Raw genomic sequence first — 26,093 nt, forward strand, 5'->3', positions numbered from 1 at the left:
AGATTTTTTTGAGGTGGTGTAGACACAATTTCAATTTTTTGGGGGGAAGATATAACTTTGCATTTTTGGAGCATGAATGGGTTATTTAGTTTACTTGCCTTTTTTATTGTAATAGTTTTCATGGCATGTTGTTCTTGCGTTACATATAATAAATAATTTTTTATATTTAAAAATTTACTATAAATAAAAATAAAATATATAATTCAATAAATTATATTAAAAAAAAAAAGAAAAGAAACTCAAAAAAAAGTAACCATCGTGTCATATTTGGCTTAATTTCTTTCCTCCATCAGATCTATAAGGGTAAATTACAAAAATTTTCCCTGAGCTTTGGCATGATTACATTTTTCGTTGTTTGAAAAATTATAAATGCCGCTAAAAATACTATATGGATACATAGTATGTACATAGTTTTTACATTACTTATGTATTTTAAAACTATTTTATACATATATTGTTCCTGTGCGTAAAAAATACAATTGTAGTAACAATAAAAAATTCTGATTGGCAGTTTCCATTTTAAAATAAGATAATCTTATTTAAATAAAAGAATGTTATCTTGCACACAAACAAATTATTGAGGGGCTAAGTATATTCCCAACGCAGCCAATTTAGGGTTGAAAGCTATAAGGTACGGACATTTAAAAAAACCCAAAAAAAAAAAAAAAATCATCACATGCAGCTTTGGATATATATTAAACACTGACTCATGTCCGACATGATATTTGCGTGTCTGATATTTATAAGAAAAATAAAAACACCATGTCGAACACATTGTTTAGCATGTCCGACATGTATAAGAACACGACTATGTGTTTCTTTAAAATTTTAAGAAGTATGGTAACTAAGAAAAAAGAAGAAAAAAAAAAAATCCTATTTGACTTCTCTCGCTCCTGAAAATTGTGAAAATATATTTTTCCTCCTATCAGTTTTATTGCTCGTTTTTTTTGAAAAATTCTTGTCCAATCAGGTTTGGCCGGATTAAATCAATCACAGAGTAAGTGTATCCTAGATATTATGTGATTGTTTACTTTCCTCGAACTGTACACGAATTACACGACATGTATATTGCATTTACCATATAACTGATTTAAATTTGATCGAGTCAGATTTGAACTCGAACCTCAATCATTCTTGGTCAAGAGAACTCACTAGAATAGAAATTGGGATCTATAGTACAGGAGTTAGTCACATCTCAAATTGGACCAGCCTTGATTTAGACACCAAAAAAATGTGAACAAGAGTGCCGTAGGAAGAAAGTACCAAATTGTCACAAGTCAAAAGTGTTTATCAATTGTTGTAACGTAACTTCTCATCTTCCCACCAAAATTGTCCTAAACCTGTAATCCTAACTGAGTTGTTTCTTGAAACAAAAACTACCCATTTCTGACTCACAAATTATATTGTTCATTACATTATACACACAATGCAAATCTAATTGCATATTCACTCAATTATTCACTATTATGTATTTAAATTTGTTAGTATTTTCACTTACACATTTTATTCATCATGATTAAGTACATTGTAAAACTCGTAGACCGTCAACACCAAATAACAGGACTAGAAACATAGAAACACAAATTGAATACCCCAACTTTATCTTAAAATAACCGTTCACATATTTTGAGATCAGCCAAATGCCAAAGCATGAGTTCATCCCTTTATAGCTTCATAGCCATCTCCCCTCCTGTTCTTACCGTAGAACATAAAGATGGCCACTACAACGAGTCCGACACCAAACAAAGCAACGGCCCAACCAAAATCGAACGTGACCCTACTCTTATTTGCCTGCACGAGATAAGCAACAGATCACATGTTAGTTCTAATATGATCACTTGATCCTACAAGGCTAGGGGATTTTTTACATAAACGATCATTTAACTTCAAATAAAAAATGGTTTGTTCAGTCCATATGACTAATTCTCAGGAATTCATTAATAAGAATTGAGATAGAGAAGAAGTGACTCTTCGAGTTTTGCGTTATGTTATCGTCTATCTGGCTATGCCAACACAGAGATTAGAATGTTGTTTGTATGCAAGACTTCTAATGATATGTCTAGTTCCAAGTTTGCATTTTGCCAATTGATTAATTTGTCACAGGCAAGAGAAAAATTAGGATTCAGAAACAATGATGGGCTGTATCTTACTTCAATTGCTTCGGGTTTTGCTGATGAATCGGAAATCAGGAGGTAAAAGAGTCCCATAACTCCTGTGTGTCTCGGTGTACTGCTGTAATTAGATACGAGAGTCAATGTCTCCCCAGCAGCAATCTTGACGGAGCCAGGTGAAGGGTAACAGGTAGACATTCCCACAATGTAACCGGCCTCATTTCCAGCTTCATCTCCTGTACCATAAGTTGGGTTCGACGAGCATATTACTCGCCCTCCCTGAATTGATTCATCAAACAATTACCATCCAAGAAGATGCTAGAAAATATTAATATTTTTATTAGAGATGCTACAATGAAATTTTACGATAAAAGCAAATTAGCTAATTTTAGAGATTGGGAGGCTTTAAAATAAGAGCGGTACATATGTTTTCACAAGAATTACCAATACTATTTGTTTACTTGTAACTGATAGTGTAGCTTCATCCAGAGTGAAGCTATAAGAATCATTTTCAGATAAGACATCAGACACGAAACGTTTTCAAGAACTCGTGCATGAAACATCATTGTGATTGCAGAGTTTGTTCCTTCCTCAAACTTTTACTGTGAATGAATGAATTTATCCCATAACATAAATTTATGTTGCTTGAATGTGTTTAGTATGTGTTTGGAACAAACAAAAAAAAAAAGAACGGAGGAGTTTTATGACCAGTCGAGGGGAGAAAATGTACAAATGTTAAAATACCTCCGCATAAAGAGTCAAGCCAATGCCTCCGGTGTGCTGGTGCGCGACCCCATATATAACATCGCCACTCGTTGGCCAAGTTAAAGCTAAGGTTTTGGCCTGAATGCAGCCATCACTGGGCATGCCAAGTTGACAAGATTCAACCTCATACTCAACCTGTACAAGAAAGCTTGAAAAGTGTTAGGGGTGCACACATATGAAGGAACAAAAAGAGGAATGAATGATGCAACAAAAAGATACGACAACTTGTCACTAAATCAGTGGTATTCTCCTTAATGTTTACTAGACTTCCTCTCCAGTTAATCATTATCACGTTCTGTCCTTAATCTTTACAGCAACCATTAATGACTTTACCATAAAACAAGAATTTGACTCGCAGTAAAAGCTTGCTTGTGAAAGTTTTGCAAGAGATGAAAAATAGCAAATGAGATATGCGGCTTTCTATACTCAGAAGCTTCTTGAAACTCACTTGTCTGAGACAACGTACTTTTGGATAAATAATTATTCAACAGAATTAAGAATACACTTAATTACCATGCAATAATGTCTAGCTTTGAGCCCTCTGGACTCATCCGCCTTTGTCCATACGTCAGTGACATCAAGTATAAAGATTTTAACCGGCACGATTGAGGCATGCCAATCAACATACTTCACCGTGTACCTCAAGAAGAGGCTTCTCTTCACATTTTAAAACCCTTCCTTCACCCTGCATCTTGTACTATCGTAACAACATTTCAAGCCACTGGTGTAGTTTGGAGGCAAGGCAAGGCCATATTCATCCGTAGTAACATTGTATAAATCACACCTGCACTCAGTGCAACCCAACTTGTCTTCAGCACCCCTAGTGTCAATTGCATGCACATTAAGCAACCATCGCTCCTCATATCCGTTAGGGATATCCACAGGATTACCGACTTTAATTCCATAAGGATCTGGCACATAAGTGGCTGTTCTTCGAGTCTCTGATCCCAGCCCAAAGTATTGTGAAAGGCCACTGTCACAAACTCCACTGTTCTTTATGATAATGTGATCGGAACGGAGGAATCCTAGATCACCATGGTGCTTAGGAATATCTATACTTTTTCGCTGATAGTATCTTAAGACAACCCAATGGTGCAGATAAGCTTCATGAAGGGGGACTGGATTCCCTTTCTCATCAATTACTTCACCATTAAAGCTCTTGATAGCAATATGACCTCTAGGAAAGTCGATGTTATAGTAAAACTTATTAGAAACCAATCCTGGTTCCAACACAAATTCAGGTGATAGAAACACATCAGTTTTCACCCCATTTTCACTTCTTAGCTGTGCTCGTGAACTTTGAACCACAAGTAACAAGAACACAATTGACATGTTGAGCAACAGGCACTCTGAACCGCAAGTCATTTTTTAACCCCCACAGGCGTTGCTTACACCTACTCAAAACCATATCAGGAACATAAAAACAAGTCATACGAGCTCTACAAAGTTCATCACACAAATCTTAACCGAAGGAGCTTTTATCCTCATAAAGCTCATCATCCATCCATCACCCTTTTCAACTAAATTAGCAGGAAAGCAATACTAATGAATTGTATAACATAATCTTAGATGTTCCGAAAGGCCGGCAGATATATATCAAAATACCCTTTTCAACTAAATTCAATTCATAAACTTCCTTTCAACCTTTCTCTAATTAATATGTCTTCTTATGGGGCTAAGCTGGAAATCAATTAACTCTTATCAAAATTCCATAACTCTATGAAACAACAATTGCACGACTCTTCAAATTCCAAAACCACACTTGCAAAAACAGCTTACAAAGTACTGAATTCAGACAGCAATTAAGAAAAGGAAACAGAGGCCAAGACACCATTTTTTTTTCCTTCATCACCATGCAGGCTTCATCATTGAACAGAACAAAACAAAAACTTGAGGAGATTGCAAAAACACATGAAAACCTAAAATCAGTCTATCCATTATTCAAAATCCACCAAATTCACTCATATTAACAAAAAAATTGAATGAAAATTGATATTTACCCTCGATTGATTAATTACTGACTTACTGCAAGTCAAACAATCTTTTCCCGACTAAACTACTTTTATAACGGTGAAGATATACTTCCTTACATGCATTAACGGGTGAAGTCATATGACAATAATTTGGTTATTAAAATATTTACTTGACCTGTAATAAATCAGTAATAAGTCAATCGGGATAAATATAGATTTTTTTTTCCAATTTTTTTGTTAATATCAGCAAATTCGGTGAATATTGACCAACGAAAAGACTTATTTGTTAGACGAAAGCAAACCTTAGAGTGCTAGATATAATTTCTCACCTCACATAAAATCTATGGGTAATTATATATATCAAGCTTCAAGGAGGAAAGTGTAATTATCCCTATTATTTATTAAAACTCAACCTGGTTTTAACCTTCTGAAAAAACTATGTTTTGGTAAGTACAATGTAAGCAAACTAAAATGCCTTTACCTTACTCATTTCACTTGCAGAAATAGCCATATCTTTGACCATTTAGTTATACTAACAATTTTCAATTCATATGCATTTAAAGTTAATTTATTTTATTGATTTTAAATTATGAAAATGCATCAAGTGTGCTCTAATTATCAATACTAATTACCCTATTATTTATTAAGTATGAAGGGTTATTATTTTATATGTATATTTTTTTGTAGTGATAACATATCAAGTAGTGCAGCAAACTGAAATTGGAACTTCAGAATTCCTTTCTTGATTTGTATTATTTTATGAAATCAGTTCTTGAATTTGAAAATTTAAAAATAAATTAATGATTTCAGATGTGGGTCTCATCAATAAGTTGGAATGTCTTGAAGAACAAACTACCATATTTTTCTCTTGAAATAAAAAAAAAATTGTATAGAATTAATTTGATTGCATATACTTTAATTTAAGGTTGATCCTAAAATTTGTCTTAATTACAAATACTTTTTCATTATTTGAAAGATTATAAATACCCCCTTGGAATTACAAATATCCTAACAAATAACCCCCTCCAGTGAGTTGTCACAAGGGAGTATTTGTCAGGGTATTTGTAATTTCAAGGGGGCATTTGTATCTACCATGTGGATTCTTGTAATTAGGTCCCGTGGTGTTTGAGTAATTAGTTTATGGGATCTTATCATCTAATAGTGGGACAATCTTATACGCTACTGATATAGCATGTAATTAAACATTATAATCAAATAGTTCTTTTTCGTTATTTACATTAATATATCAATTAAATGAGCAGTACATCGGCTCAATAAAATACATCAGTATTCAATAACACATTAGTATATTAAAAACAATAAAATAAACATACACGTCTGGTGAGATTCAAATTTGCATCAACTTTAACTACTACAATTGAACAGTTCTATTTTCCGCGTTATAGTTGGACAGTCCTACACGCTACTGAAATCGCCTGTAGCTGAACTTACAAGTGAACAACTCTATTTTACTCATTATAGTTGGACAGTTATATATGCTGATAAAATCCACAGAATTGTAATAAATTGAAAGGAACAAGAAAAAAATTGTCTCCTCTATTCTTTTTAGATATATATTAACTTAATTAGTTCACACAAGTTTTCAGTAATCTCATGTATATGCAAATGAACTGCAAGAAGACTATGACCATAACACAAATCTGGTAGTTGGACAATTGTTTGAAATTGGCTCTTGTCGTAGGCTATTTTTTGAGATCTCGAGCTAGTAAATCAAGGACTGTAGAATTCTCTGATCATAATAGGAAAAGTAGAGATACCGTTTTAAGTGATTTCAGATTTCTCGTATAATGTGGTGTGTGTGTGTGTGTTTAATCTATACCTTATTATTAAGTGAGAACATCTTTTTGATGTCTCGCTTTTTTGTGGCGTATCAATTTGTTTTAATTATTTTATTAATGTTCATTTTTCTATCTCTTCTTGAGTTGTTATTCTCTCTCTTTTCAACTTCCACATCTTTAGTTCTCTAATTTTTCCTAATAATTTCTCTATTTTTATATATATTTTTATTTATCTAATTCATATATTTTTTAAATAATAATTAGTTTATTACATTTAAGATTAATTATGCACACATATTTAAATGTGTCACATATACTAGTTATTATTAATACTTACACCCAACACACTCATGCACTCACCTAGGTTCGAACTTAAAACCTCCCGAAAAAAACCTTGAATTCAAAAGGTGGGTAATCATGCGACATACTATAGTATGTGGTTGTTGCTCATTTGTCCGAGGGCAATTCTCATAGTTGGCAAAATCATATTTTGGGTAAATTACATTATGTCATTCGAACTATAACTATTTTTATGATCAATTTTTTTTTTGTATCAACTTATCATCTCAACTTGTGAAATTTGTACTTGCATATATGACCATTTTTTTGTTAATTTTTTGTACAATTTGATCCTAATTCTCATACATTTGATTAGGACATCAAACATTTCGTCTTAGGTTGGCAAATTTGATCATGGATTGTCATATTGGATCATCCAGCCAACATGTAGTCGGGAAAAAAGACATGTGCTTTGACATATTATTATCACGTCTTTTTTCGGACAACATAGTTTTGTTCATGCCAAATTTCTTAACTCAAGTCCAAATGTGCAAGGCCTTGGATCAAATGCGTTACAAGTAAAATCAAATGTGTGACGGGGGTATAAATTACTGGACTATAACTACGAAAGACGCAGAATTAAATATGTCATAATAATTACATGACTAAATTATAATTTTTCGTTTTCATAATTCTACACCTTTCTTCAATTGAACAGTTCTATTTTATCTTGTTTTAAACGAATGCCTTTATTTTTCCTCAACCCTAATACCTATTGCCTCCTAGGCAGAAAAAAAGGTAAATTACTAACACGAAAAAGTATAGTAATGACTTGAATAAATTGCCATCAATCGTTTAGTTGAAATGACATTAACTCTCCTTAATAAAAGAGAGGTTCTGAATTCAAATCGAGTTTCCCCACTTCATCCTTGTTGTAAATAAGAAAAATAACTTGGATAAAAGGGAAAAATAAACAAGGAAAATCAAAACTGGAAAGAGTTACTTTGGCAAAAGAGAAAGGGTACATTACTGCTAGTTTTTTGAGATTTTGGTATCTTTACTATATATTAAGAGAGAGTATCTCTTTAGTGTCTCTACTTTTTTTCTGTATGTTTCTTTTTATATTTATTTATTTTTTAAATTTTCATCTAATTTTCCACCCCTATTATCTTTTGATATTTTTTTTTTAATTTTCCTTCATCTTTTTTTTTTGTCGCCATTTTTTGTACAAATTTAATATTAACTTATTATTTTGTATATACTTTATTAAATAATAAAATTTATAGATATTTTATTTTAAATGATATTTATAAAATTTGCACACACATAGAATGTGCCACAAATGACTGGTACAATTGAAGAGCACCCTATTTGTGTCTCAGTTTATTGGTATGTTATTTTTTTAAATTGAATAATTATTTTTAACTTCTCCGCTCATCATAATTTTTTGTACAAGCTTTTGGTAATTTTTCTTTCCTCATTCATTTTTATCTTATATATATATATATATATATATATTAGATAATTTTTAACTCTATAAAAAGTAAATAATATAATTTAAAAAAATATTTTATTTGAATATTTTATAATAACTATGCTCACACATAGAATGTGCCACACTTACTAGTAATTGTGAATATCCCTTTGTTGTTCTAAAAATTATCAATACTCTCTTGATATTTGATGAAAATTATGTAATTTTTGGATGAAACTTGAAATTGCCAACTTTATACTCGTAGTTTTTTCTTCTTTAAAAAAAATTGGACAAGGTGGATGAAAATTTTTAAAATATTATAAAGCAAAAATTGTCCACTTAATCAATAATTTCTTTTAACAAAATTTTAAAAAATAAGTAAAATTAGAATTCATAGTCCACAAGGACAGTTAGGTCAGTCCACTGCAAAACATTGATGAAAAAATTAACAGAGATTTATGGATCGAGCTAGTAATTGTTAGACAATTATTAAAATCAAAAGTATTGATAATTTTTTTAATAATAAAAAAATATTCATAAATACACCAAATACGAGTGAAGTTGAATTTAATTTGCCAAATAGAAATTGAGAGGGGGAAAGTGAAAGGATTTGTACTTGCTACTATTGGTTCATGTCTCTTTCTTTCTTTCTTGGCTTCACACTTTCGTCTTGACCATGATTTTGTCTTAATGCATCTTCTTTTTTAATAAGGACTTAGACATTTCGTTTTAACTACGTAGATTTCCTTGATCATGTGGTGTTGCTTGTTAGAACATAAAAAATGGAATTAATGATGTATCCTTTCATGTTGATTGGTGTTGGTGTAATAGGATTAGACGTGATAAGATTAGATACGATGAAAAATTGAATGGTTATTATATTATATGATGTTTGGTTTGAGATATTGCATGTGTGATATTTCAATTGATAATATAATATGTTGTTTGGTTGAAAGGATTATAACATATGATTAGATGTAAAAAGACTGTAAAGAAGAGTATTCATTTTTAAGGTATTTATATTTTTATATTGTAGTTTGTGAATGATTTTAGAAAAAAAAAATTCTAAATTATTTATTGAAATACAATTTCTTAAAATAAAATTAATTTGTGAAATATTTTCTTTTTTTTTTTTGTCTGTAGTTATATAAAGTCGAAGTTGAAAATACGTACTCAATTAAATAATTAATGATAAAAACTCAAATATTTTTTAAATATCCAAAAAAGAAAGAAGTAATAAGCGTATATTAAGTCGTTGGGAGAAAAAAGAGAAATAGGAGAAAGAGGGGAGAGAGAGTGGAGACGAGGAGAGAGAGGAGAGAGTCCAAGGATAAATTAGAAAAAAAAATAACATTTGTTGGACATTGATTTGATGATAAAATATACATTAGATTATCAATTACATTAATTATTTGTAATTGGAATTAATTTTAAAAAAATCAAATTATAAATAAAAATAGGAATATAACTGATAATTAATATATTATTTTACACTAATATGAAGAAATATTGAAAGTTGTCCCCATTGGTAAGGAATCTATGGCGACTGGGGGTGAAATTTTACCCAACACAAAATTGCTCTCAAAACGCGTGAACACAGCAGACGAAATATTTCATCATTATTTTCTAAAAAATGTAAAGTGCAATAAAATTAAAAGGTTGGGTGGGACAGTATATTAAAAAAAAAAAAAAAGATTGAAGGACAAAGTACAAATAACCCCATACGATGAAGGGGTGTTTGCATTTAACCCCCTCCCCTTTTTTTCCTTACAATTTTAAGAAATAAGGAAATCACATCACTATTTCATGAGATTTGATAATTAAACATAGATCCCCAATGGTTTAAAATATTACATCTGGCATCACTAATGTTTGTTTATGTTTAACAATAGATCCATCATTTAGTAAAAATTCATAAAATTAGCCGATTTTAGCAGGCAGGTCAATCAAATATTTTTTGACCAAACTATCCTTACATATCTTCACGCTCTAATCCATGTAGGAGGTACATTTTCACCTCTTATAAGGATAGTTTAGTTAAAACTATTTATTTAACCATCAATAACTTGGAAATAAGTCAATTACAAGTAAATATGAATTTTCATTCAATTTTTTGCTAATATAAAATTTTGTGAATTTTGACTAATGGATGGATCTATTTATTGAACGAAAATAAATGTAAGATGTGCTAGATGTAATTTTATAAATTATAGAAAAATTATATGTAATTATACTAAATCTTAAAGGACATAATTATCCCTAAGAATTATGGTGGCTAAGGGAAAAAAAATACGCAATTGGACTTGGCACTATTTAAAATTTTGAAAACAAATATATATATATATATATATATATATATATATTGTCCTATTAGTTTCATTGCTTTCTTTTTTTCAATTTTTCTCCTCCACTATCTACTTCATGAAGAGAACTCAATAGAAATAGAAATCCAAACTTATACTGTCTGATATACAAACTATTGTTCATAATATTATACATACAATGCAAATATAATTGCATATTACTTCAATTATTCATTAATATGGATTTGTTGAGTACTTACACCATCTCTCACATTATATTAGACATGATTATGTATATGGTACAACTCATAGACTTCCAACATCAAATAATAGAAACGAAAAAACATGGAGACACTAAACTGAATACACGAGCTTATCTTAAAATAACTGTAGACATACTCTGAGATCAGCCAAATGCCAAAGCATGAGTTCATCCCTTTATAGCTTCATAGCCATCTCCTCTTTCGCTCTTACCGTAGAACATAAAAATGACCAGTACAACGAGCCCGACTCCAAATAGAGCAACAAGCCAACCAAAATTGGACATCAATCGGCTCTTATGTGCCTGTACAGGATAAGCAACAGACCACATGTCAGTCCTAACATGATCATTTGATCCTACAAGGCTAAGGGATTTTTAGCGTAAACGATCATTTAACTTAGTTCGTATGACTATTTCTCAGGGATGCATTAATAAGAATTGAGAAAGAGAAGAAGTGACTCTTCGAGTTTTACGTTATGCCTTCTCTATCTGGTTGTGCCAGTACAGAGGTTAGAATATTGTTTGTTTGCAAGACTTCTAATGATACGTCTAGTTCAAAGATTTGAATGTAGCCAAATGATTAATTTATCATAGGCAGGTGACGAACTCTATCTTACTTCAGTTGCATCTAGTTTTGTTGATGAATCGGAAATCAGGAGGTAAAAGAGTCCCATAACTCCCGTATGTCTCCGCGCACTGTTGTAGTTAGATACGAGAGTCAATGTCTCCCCAGCAGCAATCTTGATGGAGCCAGGTGAAGGGTAACAGGTAGACATTCCCACAACGTAACCGGCCTCGTTTCCAGGTTCGTCCCCCGTCCCATAAGTTGGATTCGACGAGCATATTACTCGCCCTCCCTGAATTGATTCACCAGACAATTACCATCGAAGAGAGGATAGCAAATATTAATATTTTTGTTAGGGATTGTTAAAATCAAATTCTGTGATAAAATCAAATTAGCTAATATCAAAGACTGGAATTCTTCAAAGTAAGAGAAGTGCATCAATCCTCAAAGGAATTGCCAATACTTTTTATTTACTTTAACTGATAGTGTAACTTCATTCAGAGTGAAGCTATAAGAATCATTTTCATATAAGACATCAGAACAAAATATTTTCAAGAATTCGTGCCTGAAACATAATTGTGGTTGCAGAGTTTGTTCCTTCCTCAAACTTTTATTGTGAATGACTGAATTTATCCCATAACATAAATTCTACGTTGCTCTATGTGTTTGAAACAAGCAAGAAAAAGAATGGGGGAGTTTAAGTGTTAGAATACCTCTCCGTAAAGAGTCGAACCAATGCCTCCCGTATGCTGGTGTGCAACCCCATATATAACATCACCACCCGTTTTTGGCCAAGTAAAAGTTGAGGTTTTGGTATGAATGCAGTGGTCGTCGGCCATACCAACTGGACAAGATTCAACATCATACTCAACCTATATAAGAAAGCTTCAAAAGAGTTAGGGGCACACACATGAAGGAACAGGAAGCGGAATGAATTTACTAGACTTCTCCTCCAATTAATCATTTATCGCATTATGTCCTTAATATTTACAGCAATCATAAATGTCTTTATCATCTAAAACAAGAATTTTACTGGCAGTAAAAGCATGCTTGTGAAAGCTTTGCAAGAGATGAGTAACAACAAATGAGATATGCGGCTTTCTATACTCAGAAGTTTCTTGGGACTCACTTGTCTGAGATAACATACTTTAGATAAATAATTATTCAACAGATAAGGAATGCACTTATTTACCAGACAATGATGTCTAGCTTTGAGCCCTCTGGACTCGTCCGCCTTCGTCCATATATCAGTGACGTCAAGTATATAGATTTTAACAGGCACAACTGAGGCATCCCAATCGACATACTTCACCGTGTACCTCAAGAAGAGACTTCTCTTCACACCCTCAAACCCTTCCTTCACTCTGCATCTTGCACTATCGTAACAACATTTCAAGCCACCAATATAGTTTGGAAGCAAGGCACAGCCATATTCATCCGCAGTAACATTGTATAAATCACACCTGCACTCAATGCAACCCAACTTGTCTTCAGCACCCCTAGTATCAATTGCATGCACATTAAGCATCCATCGCTCCTCGTATCCATCAGGGATATCTGCAGGATTACCGACTTCAATTCCATAAGGATCTGGCACATCAGTGGCTGTTTTTCGAGTCTCCGATCCCAACCCAAAGTACTGTGGAAAGACACCATCACAAACCCCACTGTTCATTATGATAGTGTGATCGGAATGGAGGAATCGCAGATCGCCATGGTGCTTTGGAATATCTATACCTTTTTGTTGATAGTATCTTCCGACAGCCCAATGGTGCAGATAAGTCTCATGAAGGGGGATTGGATTCCCTTTCTCGTCAATTACTTCACCATTAAAACTCTTGATAGCAATATGACCTCTAGGAAAATCAATATTGTAGTAAAATTTGTTGGAAACCGATCCAGGTTCCAACACAAATTCAGGTGATAGAAACACATCAGTTTTTACCCCATTTTCACTTCTTAGCTGTGCTTGTGAACTTTGAACCATAAATAACAAGAACACGATTGACATGTAAAGCAACAAGCACTGCAAACCACAAGCCATTTTTGTATCCAAGCCGACGTTGCTTACACCTAATCAACATTAGCAACACAACAACAAATCATCCGAGTTCTACAAAATTTATCAAACTAAACATTTGTATCTACGAAAACAACATCGTCCATCCAATTTATCACCCCTTTCCAACTAAATTCAATCTATAAACTTTCCTTTTCCCTTTCTTTGATTAGTTTGTCTTTTTGTGGGGCTAAGTTGGCAATCAACTGACTCATATCAAAACTCCATAACTCAATGAAACAACAACTGCATGGCCCTTCAAAAGTTCCACAACCAGAGCCCACACTTGCAAGAACAGCGTACAAAGTACTAAATTCAGACAACTGAGAAAAAGAAACTGAGATTACATCTATCAACAACTAAGACGCCAAGACACCATTTCTTTTTCTTACTCAAAACAAAATACAAACGTACATTTTATCTACCACTCAAACAGTATCACCATGCAAGCGTCATCACTAAACGGAACAAAACAAAAACCTGAGGAGATTGCTAAAATCTTGAAACAACAAAGAAAAAAGATTCACAAACATGCCCCTTACAAACTGAAACCTCCTTACAAACTGAGATACATAGAATTCAGAAAGACCCAGGAATCAAATGATTGAAAATCTAAGCAAGAGAAAAGAAAAGCTTACCAAACACAGTAGTGTGGGTCTGGTTCAAGAATTACACATAGAAAAGATATTGCTGAAGAGCTTAAAGCAGACACATGCAGATGCAACAGCAGAGAGAACCTTATCCTTGATATCCTTGTTTCACGTTGGTATTGTAAACTTAAAAAAACAGTATTGGGACTCACACCCAATCAAAAGGGTTCTTTTTTAATTTCGCGTTGTAGAGATGGCTAGAGCCGCCTCATATTTATACTAACCCGTATATGAGTTTGGAAAAGCCGTACTTTGTTTTATAGTATTCATACCTTATTTAAATTGGTATATATTTTTAGTGAAGGATGAAACGTCAATTTTGGGGTAAACACCATAGTGGATCATTGAAATATATGTTTAAATTACTTTCGTATTTCATCTTCATTTCTCTATATTTTTTTTTAGAATTTAATGCAATTCATGTCTTTGTGATATTCCTAATGAATAAATTACCTCCTTAAAAAAATTTAATAATTTATCTTCATTTCTTTTTTAAAATAGAGAATACGCCTGTAGCTGAACCTTACAAGTGAACAACTCTATTTTACTCATTATAGTTGGACAATTATATATGCCGATAAAATCCACAGAATTGTAATAAATTGAAAGGAACAAGAAAAATTGTCTGCTCTATTCTTTTTAGATATATATTGACTTAATTAGTTCACATAAGTTTTCAGTAATCTCATGTATATGCAAATGAACTGCAAGAAGACTATGACCACAACACAAATCCGGTAGTTGGACAATTGTTTGAAATTGGCTCTTGTTCGTAGGCTATTTTTTGAGATCTCGAGCTAGCAAATCGAGGACCGTAGAATTCTCTGATCATAATAGGGAAGGTAGAGATACCGTTTTAAGTGACTTCAGATTTCTCGTATAACCATTTTTATGATTAAATTTTTTTTTTTTTTTGTATCAACTTACGATCTCAACTTGTGAAATTTATATTTGCATATATGACTGTTTTTTTTTTTTTTTCATACAATTTGATCCTAATTTTCTTACATTTGATTAGGACATTACACATTTGATCTTAGGTTGGCAAATTTGATCATGGATTGTCATATTTGATCATCCAGCCAACATGTAGTTGGGAAAAGACATGTGCTTTGACATATTATTATCACGTCTTTTTTCGGACAACATAGTTTTGTTCATGCCAAATTTCTTAACTCAAGTCCAAATGTGCAAGGCCTTGGATCGAATGCGTTACAAGTAAAATCAAATGTGTGACGGGGTATAAATTACTGGACTATTACTATGAAAGATGCAGAATTAAATGTGTCATAATAATTACATGACTAAATTATAATTTTTTGTCTCCATAATTCTACACCTTTCTTCAATTGAACAGTTCTCTTTTATCTCGTTTTAAACCAACTCCTTTATTTTTCCTCAACCCTAATTCCTATTACCTCCTAGGGAGAAAAAAAGGTAACTTACTAACACGAAAAAGTATAGTACTGACTTGAATAAATTGCCATCAATCGTTTAGTTGAAATGACATTAACTTTCCTTAATAAAAGAGAGGTTCTGAGTTCAAATCGAGTTTCCCCACTTCATCCTCGTTGTAAATAAGAAAAATAACTTGGATAAAAGGAAAAAATAAACAAGGAAAATCAAAACTGGAAGAGTTACGTCGGCAAAAGAGAAAGGGTAAATTACTGCTAGCTTTATGAAATTTTGGTATCTTTACTATATATTAAGGGAGAGCATCTCTTTGGTGTCTCTAGTTTTTTTTTTTTTGTATGTTTCTTTTTATATTTATTTATTTTTTAAATTTTCATCTAACTTTCCACCCCCATTATCTTTTGATTTTTTTTTTAATTTTCCTTCATCTTTTTTTTTTGTCACCATTTTTTTTACAAATTTAATATTAACTTATTATTTTGTATATATTTTATTAAATAATAAAATTTATAGATACTTTATTTTAAATGATATTTATAAAATTTGCACACACGTAGGATGTGCCACAAATGACTAGTACAATTGAAGAGCACCCTATTTGTGTCTCAGTTTATTGGTATGTTATTTTTTAAAATTGAATAATTATTTTTAACTTCTCCGCTCATCATAATTTTTTGTACAAGCTTTTGGTAATTTTTCTTTCCTCATTCATTTTTATTTTATATATATATATATATTAGATAATTTTTAACTCTATAAAAAAGTAAATAATACAATTTAAAAAAAATATTTTATTTGAATATTTTATAGTAACTATTCTCACACATAGAATGTGCCACACTTACTAGTAATTATGAATATCCCTTTGTTGTTCTAAAAATTATCAATACCCTCTTGATATTTGATGAAAATTATGTAATTTTTAGATGAAACTTGAAATTGCCAACTTTATACTCGTATTTTTTTCTTCTTTAAAAAAAATTGGACAAGGTGGATGAAAATTTTTAAAATATTATAAAGCAAAAATTGTCCACTTAATCAATAATTTCTTTTAAGAAAATTTTAAAAAATAAGTAAAATTATAATTCATAGTCTACAAGGACAGTTAGGTCAGTCCACTACAAAACATTGATGAAAAAATTAACAGAGATTTATGGATCGAGCTAGTAATTATTGGACAACTATTAAAATCAAAAGTATTGATAATTTTTTTAATAATAAAAAAATATTCATAAATATACCAAATACGAGTGAAGTTGAATTTAATTTGCCAAGTAGAAATTGAGAGAGGGAAAGTGAAAGGATTTGTACTTGCTACTTTTGACAACACCTCAAAGGATTAATGAATGCAACCTAGAGATTTCTCCCATTTTGAGCCTCTTACCCAATTCCAGGCCTTTTTTTATCTTTCTTTCTTTCTTGGCTTCACACTTTCGTCTTGACCATGATTTTGTCTTAATGCATCTTCCTTTTTAATAAGGACTTAGACATTTCGTTTTAACTACGTAGATTTCCTTGATCATGTGGTGTTGCTTGTTAGAACATAAAAAATGGAATTAATGATGTATCCTTTCATGTTGATTGGTGTTGGTGTAATAGGATTAGACGTGATAAGATTAGATACGATGAAAAATTGAATGGTTATTATATTATATGATGTTTGGTTTGAGATATTGCATGTGTGATATTTCAATTGATAATATAATATGTTGTTTGGTTGAAAGGATTATAACATCTGATTAAATGTAAAAAGACTGTAAAGAGTATTCATTTCTAAGGTATTTATATTTTTATATTGTAGCTTGTGAATGATTTTAGAAAAATAAAAAAAAATTCTAAATTATTTATTGAAATACAATTTCTTAAAATAAAATTAATTTGTGCATTTTTTTTTGTCTATATTTATATAAAGTCGAAGTTGAAAATACGTATTCAATTAAATAATTAATGATAAAAACTCAAATATTTTTTAAATGTCCAAAAAAGAAAGAAGTAATATGCGTATATTAAGTCGCGGGGAGAAAAAAGGGAAATGGGAAAAAAAGGGGAGAGAGAGTGGAGACGAGGAGAGAGTCCAAGGATAAATTTAAAAAAAAAAAAAATAACATTTGTTGGCCATTGATTTGATGATAAAATATACATTAGATATCAATTACATTAACTCTTTATAATTGGAATTAATTTCAAAAAAATCAAATTATAAATAAAAATAGGAATATAATTGATAATTAATATATTGTTTTACACTAATATGAAGAAATATTGAAAGTTGTCCCCATTGGTAAGGAATCTATGGCGACTCGGGGTGAAATTTTACCCAATATAAAATTTTCCTCAAAACGCATGAACACAGCAGACGAAATATTTCGTCATTATTTTTTAAAAAATACAAAGTGCAACAAAATTAAGAGATTGGGTGGGACAGTATATTAAAAAAAAACAAAAAAGATTGAGGGACAAAGTGCAAATAACCCCATACAATGAAGGGGTGTTTGCATTTAACCCCCTCCCCTTTTTTTCCTGACAATTTTAAGAAATAAGGAAATCACATCACTATTTCATGAGATTTGATAATTACACATAGATCCCCAATGGTTTAAAATATTACATCTGACATCACTAATGTTTGTTTATGTTTAACAATAGATCCATCATTTAGTAAAAATTCATAAAATTAGCCGATTTTAGCAGGCAGGTCAATCAGATATTTTTTGACCAAATTATCCTTGCATATCTTCACGCTCTAATCTATGTAGGAGGTACATTTTCACCTCTTATAAGGATAGTTTAGTTAAAACTATTTATTTAACCATCAATAACTTGAAAATAAGTCAATTATAGGTAAATATGAATTTTCATTCAATTTTTTGCTAATATAAAATTTTGTGAATTTTGACTAATGGATGGATCTATTTATTGAACGAAAACAAATGTAAGATGTGCTAGATGTAATTTTATAAATTACAGAAAAATTACATGTAATTACACTAAACCTTAAAGAACATAATTATCCCTAAGAATTATAGTGGCTAAGGGAAAAAAAATACGCAATTGGACTTGGCACTATTTAAAATTGTGAAAACATATATATATATATATATATATATATTGTCCTATTAGTTTCATTGCTTTCTCTTTTTCAATTTTTCTCCTCCACTATCTACTTCATGAAGAGAACTCACTAGAAATAGAAATCCAAATCTACATTTCAGGAGCCAGACACCTCTCATATTGGACCAGCCTTGAATTAGACACCAGCAAAATGTCAACAAGAGCCAACATTAAAACTTGTTCATAGAAAGAAAGTACTAAAATTATCACAACTCATAAGTGTTGATCCATCATTGTAATGTACCTTCCCATCTCCCACCAAATTTGTCCTAAGTCAATAATCTCAGGAGCTGTTTCATGAAACAAAACTTATACTGTCTGATATATATACAAACTATTGTTCATAATATTATACATACAATGCAAATATAATTGCATATTACTTCAATTATTCATTAATATGGATTTGTTGAGTACTTACACCATCTCTCACATTATCATATTATGTATATTGTACAACTCATAGACTTCCAACACCAAATAATAGACACGAAAAAACATGGAGACACTAAACTGAATACACGAGTTTATCTTAAAATAACTGTAGACATACTCTGAGATCAGCCAAATGCCAAAGCATGAGTTCATCCCTTTATAGCTTCATAGCCATCTCCTCTTCCGCTCTTACCGTAGAACATAAAGATGACCAGTACAACGAGCCCAACTCCAAAAAGAGCAACAAGCCAACCAAAATCGGACATCAATCTGCTCTTATGTGCCTGTACAGGATTAGCAACAGACCACATGTCAGTCCTAACATGATCACTTGATCCTACAAGGCTAAGGGATTTTTAGCGTAAACGATCATTTAACTTAGTTCGTATGACTAATTCTCAGGGATGCATTAATAAGAATTGAGAAAGAGAAGAAGTGACTCTTCGAGTTTTACGTTATGCCTTCTCTATCTGTTTGTGCCAGTACAGAGGTTAGAATATTGTTTGTTTGCAAGACTTCCAATGATACGTCTAGTTCAAAGATTTGAATGTAGCCAAATGATTAATTTATCATAGGCAGGTGACGAACTCTATCTTACTTCAGTTGTATCTAATTTTGTTGATGAATCGGAAATCAGGAGGTAAAAGAGTCCCATAACTCCCGTATGTCTCCGCGCACTGTTGTAGTTAGATACGAGAGTCAATGTCTCCCCAGTAGAAATCTTGACGGAGCCAGGTGAAGGGTAACAGGTAGACATTCCCACAACATAACCGGCCTCGTTTCCAGGTTCGTCTCCCGTCCCATAAGTTGGATTCGACGAGCATATTACTCGCCCTCCCTGAATTGATTCACCAACAATTACCATCAAAGAGAAGATAGCAAATATTAATATTTTTGTTAGAGATTGTTAAAATCAAATTCTGAGATAAAAGCAAATTAGCTAATATCAGAGACTGGAAGGCTTCAAAGTAAGAGAAGTGCATCAGTCCTCAAAGGAATTGCCAATACTTTTTATTTACTTTTAACTGATAGTGTAACTTCATTCAAAGTGAAGCTATAAGAATCATTTTCATATAAGACATCATAACAAAATATTTTCAAGAATTCGTGGATGAAACATCATTGTGGTTGCAGAGTTTGTTCCTTCCTCAGACTTTTACTGCGAATGACTGAATTTTTCCCATAACATAAATTCTACGTTGCTCTATGTGTTTGAAACAAGCAAGAAAAAGAATGGGGGAGTTTTATGAAATGTACAAAGTGTTAAAATACCTCCCCGTAAAGAGTCAAACCAATGCCTCCTGTATGCTGGTGTGCAACACCATATATAACATCACCACCCGTTGGCCAAGTAAAAGTTGAGGTTTTGGTATGAATGCAGTCGTCGTCGGCCATACCAACTGGACAAGATTCAACATCATACTCAACCTATATAAGAAAAGCTTCAAAAGAGTTAGGGGCACACACATGAAGGAACAGGAAGCGGAATGAATTTACTAGACTTCTCCTCCAATTAATCATTTATCGCATTATGTCCTTAATCTTTACAGCAATCATAAATGTCTTTATCATCTAAAACAATAATTTTACTGGCAGTAAAAGCATGCTTGTGAAAGCTTTGCAAGAGATGAGTAATAGCAAATGAGATATGCTGCTTTCTATACTCAGAAGCTTCTTGGGACTCACTTGTCTGAGATAACATACTTTAGATAAATAATTATTATAGATAAGGAATGCACTTATTTACCAGACAATGATGTCTAGCTTTGAGCCCTCTGGACTCGTCCGCCTTCGTCCATATATCAGTGACATCAAGTGTATAGATTTTAACAGGCACAACTGAGGCATCCCAATCGACATACTTCACCGTGTACCTCAAGAAGAGACTTCTCTTCACACCCTCAAACCCTTCCTTCACTCTGCATCTTGTACTATCGTAACAACATTTCGCGCCACCAATATAGTTTGGAAGCAAGGCACAACCATATTCATCCGCGGTAACATTGTATAAATCACACCTGCACTCAATGCAACCCAACTTGTCTTCAGCACCCCTAGTATCAATTGCATGCACATTAAGCATCCATCGCTCCTCGTATCCATCAGGGATATCTGCAGGATTACCGACTTCAATTCCATAAGGATCTGGCACATCAGTGGCTGTTTTTCGAGTCTCTGATCCCAACCCAAAGTACTGTGGAAAGACACTATCACAAACCCCACTGTTCATTATCAGAATGTGATCGGAATGGAGGAATCGCAGATCGCCATGGTGCTTAGGAATATCTATACTTTTTTGTTGATAGTATCTTTCGACAAACCAATTGTGCAGATAAGTCTCATGAAGGGGGATTGGATTCCCTTTCTCGTCAATTACTTCGCCATTAAAACTCTTGATAGCAATATGACCTCTAGGAAAATCAATGTTGTAGTAAAATTTGTTGGAAACCGATCCAGGTTCCAACACAAATTCAGGTGATAGAAACACATCAGTTTTTACCCCATTTTCATTTCTTAGCTGTGCTTGTGAACTTTGAACCATAAATAACAAGAACACGATTGACATGTAAAGCAACAAGCACTGCAAACCACAAGCCATTTTTGTATCCAAGCCGACGTTGCTTACACCTAATCAACATTAGCAACACAACAACAAATCATCCGAGTTCTACAAAATTTATCAAACTAAACATTTGTATCTACGAAAACAACATCGTCCATCCAATTTATCACCCCTTTCCAACTAAATTCAATCTATAAACTTTCCTTTTCCCTTTCTTTGATTAGTTTGTCTTTTTGTGGGGCTAAGTTGGCAATCAACTGACTCATATCAAAACTGAGCCCTCACTTGCAAGAACAGCGTACAAATTACTAAATTCAGATCACAGCAACTGAGAGAAAGAAACTGAGATTACATCTATCAACAACTAAGACGCCAAGACACCATTTCTTTTTCTTACTCAAAACAAAATACAAACGTACATTTTATCTACCACTCAAACAGTATCACCATGCAAGCGTCGTCACTAAACGGAACAAAACAAGAACCTGAGGAGATTGCTAAAATCTTGAAACAAACAAAGAAAAAAGATTCACAAGCATGCCCCTTACAAACTGAAACCTCCTTACAAACTGAGATACATAGAATTCAGAAAGACCCAGGAATCAAATGATTGAAAATCTAAGCAAGAGAAAAGAAAAGCTTACCAAACACAGTAGTGTGGGTCTGGTTCAAAAATTACACATAGAAAAGATATTGCTGAAGGGCTTAAAGCAGACACATGCAGATGCAAGAGCAGACAGAACCGTAGCCTTGATATCCTTTTTTCACATTGGTATTGTAAACTTAAAAAGACAGTATTGTGACTCACACCCAATCAAAAAGCTTCTTTTTTAATTTCGCGTTGTAGAGATGGCTAGAGCCGCCTATAATTTATACTAACCGATCCTTGTAACACGTCATTTATTTATATATATATATATATATATATATATAATACATAAATTTTTATATTTTAAAATATAGTATATAAAAAATATATAAATGAATATATTACAATTAAAGAAAAGAAAAAAAAATTAATTTATCAATTAATGCAAAATTTAGAAAATTGAATATGTAAGTTACCTTATCAATTTAAGTACATTTTTTACATTACAAAAAATTGGTGAGCAATGATTTAGAAAGTTGAATACATTAATTATCTTATCAATTTAAGTGTATTTTTTACTTTACAAAAAATTGGTGAGCAATATTACACCACCGTATATGAGTTTGGAAAAGCCTTACATTGTTTTATAGTGTTCATAACTTATTTAAATTGGTATATAGTTTTAGTGAAGGATGAAACGTCAATTTTGGGTAAACAGCACAGTGGATCATTGAAATGTATGTTTAAACTACTTTCGTATTTCATCTTCATTTCTCTATATTTTTTTTTAGGGTTTAATGCAATTTATCTCTTTATGATATTTTTAATAAATAAATTACCTCCTTAAAAAAATTAATAATTTATCTTCATATCTTTTTTAAAGTAAAGAATTCACACCTTCACACGATTCCGTGGAGTTCACATGCTCTTTCTTTATTTTTTAAAACTTTTTAATTATAAATTTATATCTATAATCTTATTTGAATCTAAGGTCTTTAATTAGTAGATAATAGTCTAGATTCTACTTAATTCAAATCAACGGTATGGCTTTAGATTGTATATTTATATAATATATATTTTATATCAATTTTTAATAAAAATAAGGTATTAATATATTTACATATAATTAAATGATATATTAATGTCCATAAAAATAGACTGACTCATAGAGGTCCAAACAGTTTAAAAGAAAGAAAAATATCGCAAAAGCCCAAAAAAATGCAAGGCCTAAAGTGCACCCCATAAGGCCCAGCTAGTGTAAGTGCTCATGGTGCTTCCAAAAAGCCTAATCCATATAGAACCCCTAGGGCCTCCAATAGGAGGCGTCCCAGGAAATGAAATTGTTAAAAGAAGCCCAATCGACCCAGATTCAAGAAGGCTTCACAGACCCACAAGGAACTTTATGGAGTTGAAATTCCCTAGCTAATGTGAAAGCTCATCTCACATAGCGTTCACGTGTAGTGTAGGTAGTATCTACATAGGACCTTTGAAGGCACACCTATTAAAATTAGATCAGGACCAATCGCCTCCTTAAGAACACATGGCGATCCCAGGCGAAAGTAACCCATGAACTATAAAAGTTTGGACTCCGTTTGGGGGAAGCCTATGTGTATAGGCTACTAGCCAATTTGAGTATAATTGGACAGTTCCACACACTATTAAAATCGCATGTAGTTGGATATTACAATTGAATAGTTCTATTTTACTCATTATAGTTGGACAGTTATATATGTTGATAAAATCGCACCCAAAATTGTAATAAATTGAAAGGACCAACAAAGGTTGTCTCCTCTATTCTTTTTAGATATATATTGACTTAATTAGTTCACATAAGTTTTTAGTGATATCACGTATATGCAAATGAACTGCAAGAAGACTATGACCTCAATACAAGTCTGGTAGTTGGACAATTTTCTGAAATTTGCCCTTGCCCGGGGCTATTACTAGCAAATCAAGTACCCTAAAATTCTCCCATCATGAAAAGGAAAGGTTGATTTACCGATCTAAATATTAATTTTAGATTTTCAGTATGTGGGGTTTTTATTAAAAAACAAATGCACACGCCCAACACATTCATCCATCCACCTAAGTTCAAATTCAAAATTTTCAATAAAAAATTTTGAGTCCAAACCGTTGGTTTCTCCAAAGGCAAATTACTGGTATTTGGTTGTTGCTCACTTGTCCAACGGCAATTCTCATAATTGGGAAAATTATATTTCTAGTCATGTAATTGTGACGGTATGATAAGTTTAGTTCCACATTTTTTTGTGATTATAAATTTAATCCTATAATTTATAATCCATCACATGTGATCTTAATTTTGCCACATTGGATCTAGGACATCACATATTTGGTTTTGGATTGACAAATTGGGTCCTCCGGCCAACAAGTAGCTAGGTAAAGACATGTGTCATTGTCATGTGTGTTGACACATCATTGTCGTGTCTTTTTCCATAATACATTTTGGGCAAAAACATTTATGTAGAATCAAATTTGGCAACCCAAGCCAAATTTCTTAACTCAGGGCTGTGTCCAAATTAAGATCGAATATGTGGGGGAGGTATAAATTATTGGACTATAATTATTAAAAATATAGTATTAAATGTGTCATACTCTCATAATTACAAGACTTAAGATATAATTCTCCCCTTTATAATTCTATATATTCCTGCAATTAAACAGTTCTCTTTTGTCTCATTTAAATTGGACTCTATTATTTGCTGTCAACCTTAATTCCTATTATCTTCCCAGGGGGAAAAAGGGGTAAAATACTAACACAAAAAACTATAATAATGCCTTTGGATAAATGGTCATTAACCATTTGATTGAGATGAACGTTTGCTCTCCTCAACGAAGGAGAGGTTGTAGGTTCAGACTCAAGTTCCTCAAGCCCGGCCTTCGTTAAAAAAAAAAAAAAAAAAAAAAAAAAAATGGGGAGGGGGGGGGGGGGAGAATTAAGGAAACCAAAATCAAAAGATTTTAAATTATGATTTTATATATATATTATAATTTTTTAAAATATTTTTATGAACTAATATTGACTCTAGATTGTTTATTTTATCCACCCTCAAATTTTTTTACATTTTTTCAAATACCTATTTTTTATTTTTTTTAAAAAAATTCAATAAGGGTAAAATAGTAACGTCCACTTCACCATTTATGGGCTACATAATTATTTTTCATTTGAGGAGAATATTTATAATTTTTCAAACAATAAGGGAGTATTTGTAATTATGTCAAACCTCAAGGGAGGCAATTGTGATTTACTCACAGAAAAATGATAAATTATAACGAGCTCCTATGAGATTTTGACATAACTATCATTACCCTTTCGTCGTTCGAAAAGATATTCATACCACCTGATATTTGATAAATTATGTAATCCTGATATGAGGCCTGAAATTATCAACTCTGTACTTGCTGTTTATTTTTCTTCTTTTAGAAAAATTATAAAAAAATAAAAAGAAAACTGAAGAAGGAAAATTTTGAAATTGTAAAAAAATTGTCACTTGCTCCATAAAAAAAATAGAAAATTTAGAAATTAAGTAAAATTACAATTCATAGTTTACAAAAGCATTTTTGTCAGTTCACAATAAAAAATGAATGAAAACCTAATAGAAACTTATGAATTGTGCTACTTATTGCACAAACATTAAAATTAAAAATACTAATAATTTTTTAAATAATTAAAAAAATATCTTAATTATGCCAAATTTCACGATCGGTTATAATATCCCAAAGA

At 31.9% G+C, this 26,093-nt stretch overlaps 2 protein-coding genes and 1 pseudogene across 2 annotated transcripts; all 3 read right to left on the reverse strand.

Annotated features, from left to right (window-relative positions):
* Positions 1,657-4,241, reverse strand: LOC105158514 (annotated as a pseudogene).
* Positions 10,916-14,464, reverse strand: LOC105158282. The gene is made up of 5 exons (XM_011074980.2): positions 14,229-14,464; positions 12,724-13,604; positions 12,245-12,403; positions 11,584-11,823; positions 10,916-11,269 (listed from the first exon to the last, which is right to left on the reverse strand). The coding sequence occupies exons 2-5, from the start codon at positions 13,573-13,575 to the stop codon at positions 11,135-11,137; spliced, it is 1,386 nt and encodes a 461-aa protein (XP_011073282.1). The 5' UTR covers positions 13,576-13,604; positions 14,229-14,464; the 3' UTR covers positions 10,916-11,134.
* LOC105158280 lies at positions 19,137-22,617 on the reverse strand. Its single transcript, XM_011074979.2, has 5 exons — positions 22,407-22,617; positions 20,947-21,827; positions 20,472-20,627; positions 19,798-20,037; positions 19,137-19,483 (listed from the first exon to the last, which is right to left on the reverse strand). The coding sequence occupies exons 2-5, from the start codon at positions 21,796-21,798 to the stop codon at positions 19,349-19,351; spliced, it is 1,383 nt and encodes a 460-aa protein (XP_011073281.1). The 5' UTR covers positions 21,799-21,827; positions 22,407-22,617; the 3' UTR covers positions 19,137-19,348.

Source organism: Sesamum indicum, linkage group LG3 (genome assembly GCF_000512975.1).
Source record: "Sesamum indicum cultivar Zhongzhi No. 13 linkage group LG3, S_indicum_v1.0, whole genome shotgun sequence".
Taxonomy (NCBI): Eukaryota; Viridiplantae; Streptophyta; class Magnoliopsida; order Lamiales; family Pedaliaceae; genus Sesamum; species Sesamum indicum.

Bases quoted from the DNA above. Each gene is read 5' to 3' on its own strand.
- LOC105158282 (XM_011074980.2), bottom strand. From the start codon at position 13,575: ATGGCTTGTGGTTTGCAGTGCTTGTTGCTTTACATGTCAATCGTGTTC. The intron at 12,404-12,723 runs GTAAATAAGTGC...TTTCTTATATAG, and splicing joins AAGCTAGACATCATTGTCTG to GTTGAGTATGATGTTGAATC. The intron at 11,824-12,244 runs GTATTCTAACAC...GAATCAATTCAG, and splicing joins GTTCGACTCTTTACGGAGAG to GGAGGGCGAGTAATATGCTC.
- LOC105158280 (XM_011074979.2), bottom strand. From the start codon at position 21,798: ATGGCTTGTGGTTTGCAGTGCTTGTTGCTTTACATGTCAATCGTGTTC. The intron at 20,628-20,946 runs GTAAATAAGTGC...TTTCTTATATAG, and splicing joins AAGCTAGACATCATTGTCTG to GTTGAGTATGATGTTGAATC. The intron at 20,038-20,471 runs GTATTTTAACAC...GAATCAATTCAG, and splicing joins GTTTGACTCTTTACGGGGAG to GGAGGGCGAGTAATATGCTC.